The 6608-nt window shown below is 53.4% G+C and overlaps 2 protein-coding genes across 2 annotated transcripts; one reads left to right on the forward strand and one right to left on the reverse strand.

Moving 5' to 3' along the window:
• Positions 1 to 809: 809 nt before the first annotated feature.
• BO66DRAFT_381311 (MDR family MFS transporter) lies at positions 810 to 2925 on the forward strand (the record flags this gene model as incomplete). Its single annotated transcript, XM_025645948.1, has 5 exons — positions 810 to 1055; positions 1136 to 1165; positions 1233 to 1543; positions 1630 to 1751; positions 1811 to 2925. 5 exons carry the CDS (start codon positions 810 to 812, stop codon positions 2923 to 2925), a joined length of 1824 nt encoding a protein of 607 aa, XP_025500289.1.
• A 1048-nt stretch (positions 2926 to 3973) lies between these two features.
• Positions 3974 to 6333, reverse strand: rlmA (SRF-type transcription factor RlmA). Its single transcript, XM_025642377.1, has 3 exons — positions 6132 to 6333; positions 5880 to 6036; positions 3974 to 5816 (listed from the first exon to the last, which is right to left on the reverse strand). The coding sequence occupies exons 1-3, from the start codon at positions 6185 to 6187 to the stop codon at positions 4128 to 4130; spliced, it is 1902 nt and encodes a 633-aa protein (XP_025500290.1). The 5' UTR covers positions 6188 to 6333; the 3' UTR covers positions 3974 to 4127.
• Positions 6334 to 6608: the final 275 nt, after the last annotated feature.

The following is a 6608-nucleotide window of genomic DNA, read 5'->3' on the forward strand; positions in this document are numbered from 1 at the left end:
CCTCTCTTCTATGCTAGTCGCTTGCGGACCCAATGGTAAGAAGTTTTTGTATAAAAGACGATCCACGTTCCAACCCGAAGAAGAGGATGATGGTGATGATGACTCCAACTGGAACCAAAATTCAATTCAGGGACCGCTCCAAAGTCGAGGCCCTTTTTTTTTTTTTTTTCCCTTCTGTTCTCATCTCTTAAGTTACCCTTTTCGGGGGTTGAGGACCACAAAGCCGACCTTATCTCCGACGCCTAAAGTGCAAAAAGTCTCGGTCTCGGTCTCGGTCTCAAACATAATACGGAGTACGTAAATAGGATCAGCAAAAAAGAAAAGAAAAACAAAAGGTGGTAGCTTAGTTGCTTTTGCTTTTAGAGCTAAAATGCTGAGCAATCTAAAATTGACTTGAGACTGTCTCTCATTATCTCATACTTAGCTAACTTCGATACGCGCCACAGTTCTAGAAAGAAAAGAAAAACAGGCCTGGGAGCACCCGCTAGACTAAATCAAACCCCAAAGTTTTGCTGCAACCGTCGGGGTTCGCCCGCCACCGTCAACACTAAAGGGAAACAACCCGGTTTGCTCTGCGGTCTCTGCTCTGTCCTTCCAATCCAACTCAAGAGAAAAGAGAGCGGCCAAAAAAAAAACCTCGGTTCTTTTCCCCCTCTTTTCCTTCTCCTCTCTCTCTCTCTCTCGTTCTTCAGGTTCTCCTCCGTCTACTTTCGTCGAATTTGGATATTATACACTAAGTCATGACGGGTCATCAACACCCTCACGTTGAGGAGACCTCAGTGGACAAGGGTCCGATGATCGCGGAGAGCATGTCACCATCCGAGGCAAGCTCCTCTTCTTACAGAGCTGGGTCGGAGAAGCCTGACGCTGTCAGGCCCCCCTCACGAACAGCCTCGCATGAACAAATCCCCGTCGGAACAGAGAAAGGCCATCATGATGGAACGCTAGAAGATGAGGCTGCTGTGGCTGCTGCTAGCGCCCCGCTGGATCGCGTGCCCTCTCAGGCACAGAAACTGGGGAAGAAGAAGATCTTGGTCGTTATGACCGCTCTCTGTGTATGTTAATCCATCTCTCTCTCCACTTTACTATCCACTCCGGCTCGGACATTGTGACAGCACGCTAATGTCACATATAGTTGGCTCTGTTCTTGGCAGCTCTGGACATGGTAAGGTCTTCTGGGTCCCTGGATCTTGATCGCCAGTCTACTGACTTTCTGGTGCCTCGCTTCATAGACAATTGTCTCGACAGCACTCCCCACTATTGCCAACCACTTCCATGCATCGGAGGGCGGGTACTCATGGATTGCGTCCTCCTACATGCTGGCGAATGCCGCCTGTGTTCCCCTCTGGGGCAAGATCAGTGATGTCTGGGGCCGGAAAAAGATCATCCTGATTGCCAATTTCTTGTTCTTGGTGGGCAGTCTCATCTGCGCGTTGGCAGTGAACCTGCCCATGATCATCGCCGGCAGAGCGATTCAGGGCGTTGGCGGCGGTGGAATCATCGTTCTAGCTAACATTTGCGTGACGGATCTGTTCAGTGTTCGGTCAGTATAACCTCGCCTTGGGCTTTCCAGCAGCAACCCTCCGGAGCGGAGGGCTTGGCCGGCTTAGTTAGACTGACTGTTTGCAGGGAACGTCCGATGTACTACGGCATTTTTGGGTCGACCTGGGCCATTGCAGGGGCCCTGGGTCCTATTATCGGAGGTGCTTTCACCACCAGTGTAACCTGGCGGTGGTGCTTCTACATCAACTGTAGGTCTTTCATTGCTTATGCAAATCAATCCATATCCACGCTAACACCTGATTTCCAGTACCTATCGGAGGCTTCTCGCTCGTCATCCTCATATTCTTCCTCAAGATCGAAGCCAGCAAAGTGCCCCTTCTTGCAGGACTCCGTTCTATCGACTGGTCGGGCACCTTCCTCATGATCGGCGGCACGCTCATGTTCCTCTTCGGCCTCGAATATGGCGGCGTCAGCTACCCCTGGGCGTCGGCCACGGTGATCTGCCTAATCATTTTCGGAATCGTGACGTGGGTCGTCGCCTTCATCAATGAGTGGAAGATCGCGCGCTATCCAGTGATCCCTCTCCGGCTGTTCAACAACTTCCACAACGTGCTCATGCTCCTGATCAACTTCTGCCACAGCTTCGTCTTCATCTCCGGCTCCTACTACCTCCCGCTCTACTTCCAGACGGTGCTTCTGGCGTCCCCGATTCTCAGCGGTGTCTACGTCCTCCCCACCGTGCTCAGCCTCTCCATCTTCTCCGCGGCCACGGGCGTCGTCATCAAGAAGACCGGCCGCTACCGCGAGCTCATCACCGGCGGTCTCCTCCTCATGACGATCGGCTACGGCCTCTTCATCGACCTCAAGGCCTACGCTAGCTGGCCGCGCATCATCATCTACCAGATCATCGGCGGTATCGGCACGGGCCCGCTCTTCCAGTCCCCGCTCGTCGCCCTGCAGGCCAACATCCACCCCAGCGACATGGCCGCCGGCACGGCCACCTTCGGCTTCATGCGCCAGGTCTCCGCCGCCATCTCCATCGTCCTCGGCACCGTCATCTACCAGAATGTCTTCGCCAGCCGCATGCCCCAGATCGCTGCCGCCGTCGGAGCCGACAACGCCCACGCCATCGCCTCCTCCTTCAGTGGATCCCAGGGCGATCTCCTGCGCTCCCTGCCCAAGGCCCAACGCCAGGTCGTCCTCGACGCCTACACCACCGCCTTCAGCCGCATGTGGATCTTCTACTGTGCCATCGCCGCCCTCGGCCTGGCCCTGAGCCTGCTCGTCCGCCCCGTCACCTTGAGCAAGGCCCACACCATCGCGAAGACCGGCCTGGAGGAGCAGGAGAAAGCCCGCAAGGCCGTCCTGGAGGCCCAGCAGAAGCAACAACACGGCGAACCCCAGCCGAAGGAGGAGGTATAGTGTGGACTCCACGCTACCTCACTCCGTTCCTTGTCCTTTATTGGCTCTCCAATCCCAGCGGAATGGAGCAAAGGGTCAAGGATAATAATCCTCAACTCCGGAGACGTTGAAGCATATATCTTTTCTACTTCGTAATGTCTACATATTCCCATTGTCCCCCTCTCTCCCCTTCTTCCCCAAGACCGAATTTCAGGACAAAATTGGCATATATACTTCAAATGCCCGGGGGAAGGGGAGGTGGGATTCTTTTTTACTTCCTTCCTCATTGCCTTGTTTGCATTGTATTGCATTGCATTGCGATCCATTCAAGAGGAAAGCGGCAGCTTACGCAGGCAGCACTTACTTTACTCCATGTGCGAGTGCTACTCACCATCTACAAACCACATATACTTGTGATACTCAGCACCACTGAATCTGATATGACCAGTCATGATTGAAAATGGAAATGGGTGTGGATTATGCATCAAGCGAGATCAAATTATTTCACTTTCCTAATCAAACATATCCATATCCAGCTAGACCCCCACCTTTTATATACATTCTTTGACACAAAATAAAAAAAAGTAAATAAGGGGAAAATTGAAAATGGAAAAAAAAAATACTGGACATAAAGAAAAGAAAGAGATCACCCATCACCCATCACCGTCACCAGCACTATCGCCCTCGGGTGCAATCCAAGATAACAACACAAAGAAGAATTAGAGTTAAGAGGGCACAGAAAGGAAGGAAGAGGCAATGCGCGCCGGGGGGGGGGGCGCTTTTTAAACTTTCCGCCCTCGGTTTCCAGAGACGAACGAACTGGAGAATCACAAGGTGAGGAAAGTACGCCGCGGAGTAGGTGTGTTGGAGATCTGAGGGTCTCAATAGCAAAGCGAAGCAATACCCACACAGCATATAGCCCAGCTAAACAAAACAAAAAGTGAAAGTGAGAACGATGACAGATACAAAAGGAAAAGGGGTATAAAGTTGTTCCGCAAAAGACAACCCTAAAACAAAGGAGAGTGACACACAGACACACACACCCACACACACACTAACTTCGACAAACGGATTGCCCAAAACTTCCTCCCCTGACAAGTAAATTCACCAACGCCATGTAAATGCCATTATTCAAAACATGGGATAAGAAGAGACAACTGAGCCAATGAGATAGGGGGAGACCGTCAACTTGGTGATGCGCAACAACTCGCAAGTTTCAGAAGTTACGTCTTCGGCTTTTTCATCACCCCTTCAGCGCTCGGCCCGCTGTCGGGGCTTTTGCGCTTCTTATCTTGATCGTTGTCTTCACGTCCGAAGCCAGGTCCGGTCTGCACGGCCGGGGTCGGGAACGTTAAAGGGCTTGGGAGCATATTGCTGTCCGGACCCGAGCGACCGAATCCCCATTCGGGAAAAAAGCTGGAAGGTGATGGTAGCAGTGCGTCTGAAACAAATCGACTGGGCAGAGCCGAGATTGGCGTGTCAATATTGCTGTTATTGTTGTAGGCGGCGTTGTTCTGCGCGGCCGGGCCGGGAGGCGGTGGTGGTCTGGCAAACGGGTTCGGTGGTCCCTGTGCCCCCGCGCTAAGGATCGCGCCAGCGGATGGTGACGGCGGAGGAAGAACCACGCCCGAATGACTAGTATCTGGATTGGCTTTTGCCGGCGTCAATGTCTTATTACCCGCCGAGTCGCGTGAGGACGATTCGCCTGTCGCACTGCCTCTATCTGAATTCTCGCTTGGGATCTGCACCTTCAGTTGCGGGCGCTTTGGGGGTATTTGGCCGTTGTTGGTTCGTGCCGGTGGCTTTAGTTCCGCTACAGGCTGGGGGCGTGGGGTTTCCGTCGCCGCTCTAGGCGGTGGTGGCACTTTCCCGGCCTTCCCTGCCTTCCCGGCCTTCCCAGCAAGTGGCTTGGGTGGCTTTACGTCAGTGGAATTTCCCAGCGGAACTTCCGCCTTGAGGTGGGCATTTTCTCCCGGCTCACATGTGGGCGGGCCTACACCAAAGTGACGCGCTAAGACTGAGCCGCGGTCGTCGATAGGAGTGAAGATACTGCGCGACTTAGACGATAGAGATCTTTGATGAGGAGGCGAAGGACTTCCTTCTACCTTCAGGGGGCCCGGCATCTGCTCCGCAGCGGTCGCTTCGGGAAGTGATACCGTCCGCGGCGGTTGCGGTTGCGGTTGCGGTTGCGGCTCATGCTGTGCAAACGTTGGGGGCATGGAAGCTCGACCTTGTTCTGTGAGATATGCTTGGGCGACCTGTGGTACGGGTGGGTGATGCGGCGCCTGCGATATAGCCATGGGTGGTGGTTGCGGTGTCATGGCATGTGGATGTGGATGTGGTGCGAGGTGCTGCGGCATCGATTGAGGCGCCATCGAATGCGGTGGCATTGCTTGCGGTGGCATGGGCGGATGCTGATGCTGATGCTGGGGTGGCCCGGGCTGATGGTGCGGCCCCGGGGGGCCATAATGCGCAAACTGACCGGGACGAGGAGGTTGAGCCATGGGATGGGCAACTGCTGGATTATAGACGGATGGATTAGGCATGTACGTGAAACCGTTCTGCGGTGGCGGCGGAGGCGGCGGAGGTGTGGCATGATGTTGTTGAGGTCCGATGTTAGAGCTGACGCGACGCAGATGATTCCTTGACGACGGTCTCGAGATACCTTGTGGTTGAGGGGTACCATGACGAGGATCAAAGGGCATCCCGTTGGGGATGGGTGGAGAAGCTGACGGGGCGTGATTGACATGTTGGAAGCCAGGATGACCAGGAATATGGGCGGGGATCATGGGAGGATTCGGAGGCGTCGGATGAATGTCTTCGGGGGCGGGTGTCGTCTCATCTTCGTCGTCGTCATCGTCGCGTTTACCGTTAAAGTCTTCCGGGCCTTTGTGTTCATGGGGAGGTCCGAACTGCAAGAAATGGGTCGCGTCAGCTGCAGGAACGAGTTGTCAGAATCTGAGGGCCCACCGCACATATTGATATCGAGCGAGCGTCTCTCGCATGTCGCAGGACGAAAATTCATATAGCTTCTTGTTGTGACCAAAAATGATGACAGCGACATCGACCGAACAAAGGACCGCAAGCTCGTGTGCCTTCTTGAAGAGACCGCCCTTTCGCTTAAGAAAGGTCCTGGGAACCGAGAGAAATGTCAGTCAGTTAGTCTAGCAAATAGCGGTGATACCATCACTCCAAACACATCGAGAAGTTGCAAAGGAAAGACCTACACTGAGCGATTGCGGTCATCCTTGATCGCCTTAATCTCGATCTTTCTCCGACCCATGAGGGATGTAGGCGCGTTTATGCGGCACTGGCGACAAGGTCAATCACAAATATGCCAAGTGGAGTAATAGTTCGTCCGAATCGAATAGCGGCGCGAACTGAAACTCAGGGAAGCGCCGCCCGATGAAGGTATTTCCAGAACGCGAAGAGATAAGAAAAAAAAAAATAGGAAAAAGAGAAAGATAGGAAAGAGAGCGACGACCAGAGAGCCAGGTCGCGGTCAGGTTGAAAATTATTATTAATTTTTACCGATATCCCGAGAGGTAGGAAATAGGGAAGCCTCGAAACCACTTCTACAAAGAGGAAGAAGAACGAATGACGAAGATCAGGGAAGGTAGAAAAGGTAAGGGTAAGTAAGTTAGTAAGTGTGGTGAGATTGGGAATGAGCGCGCTATTTTTGGGAGGGAGGGGACTGGGGGGGG

The sequence above is a fragment of the Aspergillus aculeatinus genome, assembly GCF_003184765.1.
Source record: "Aspergillus aculeatinus CBS 121060 unplaced genomic scaffold BO66scaffold_50, whole genome shotgun sequence".
Classification (NCBI taxonomy): domain Eukaryota; kingdom Fungi; phylum Ascomycota; class Eurotiomycetes; order Eurotiales; family Aspergillaceae; genus Aspergillus; species Aspergillus aculeatinus.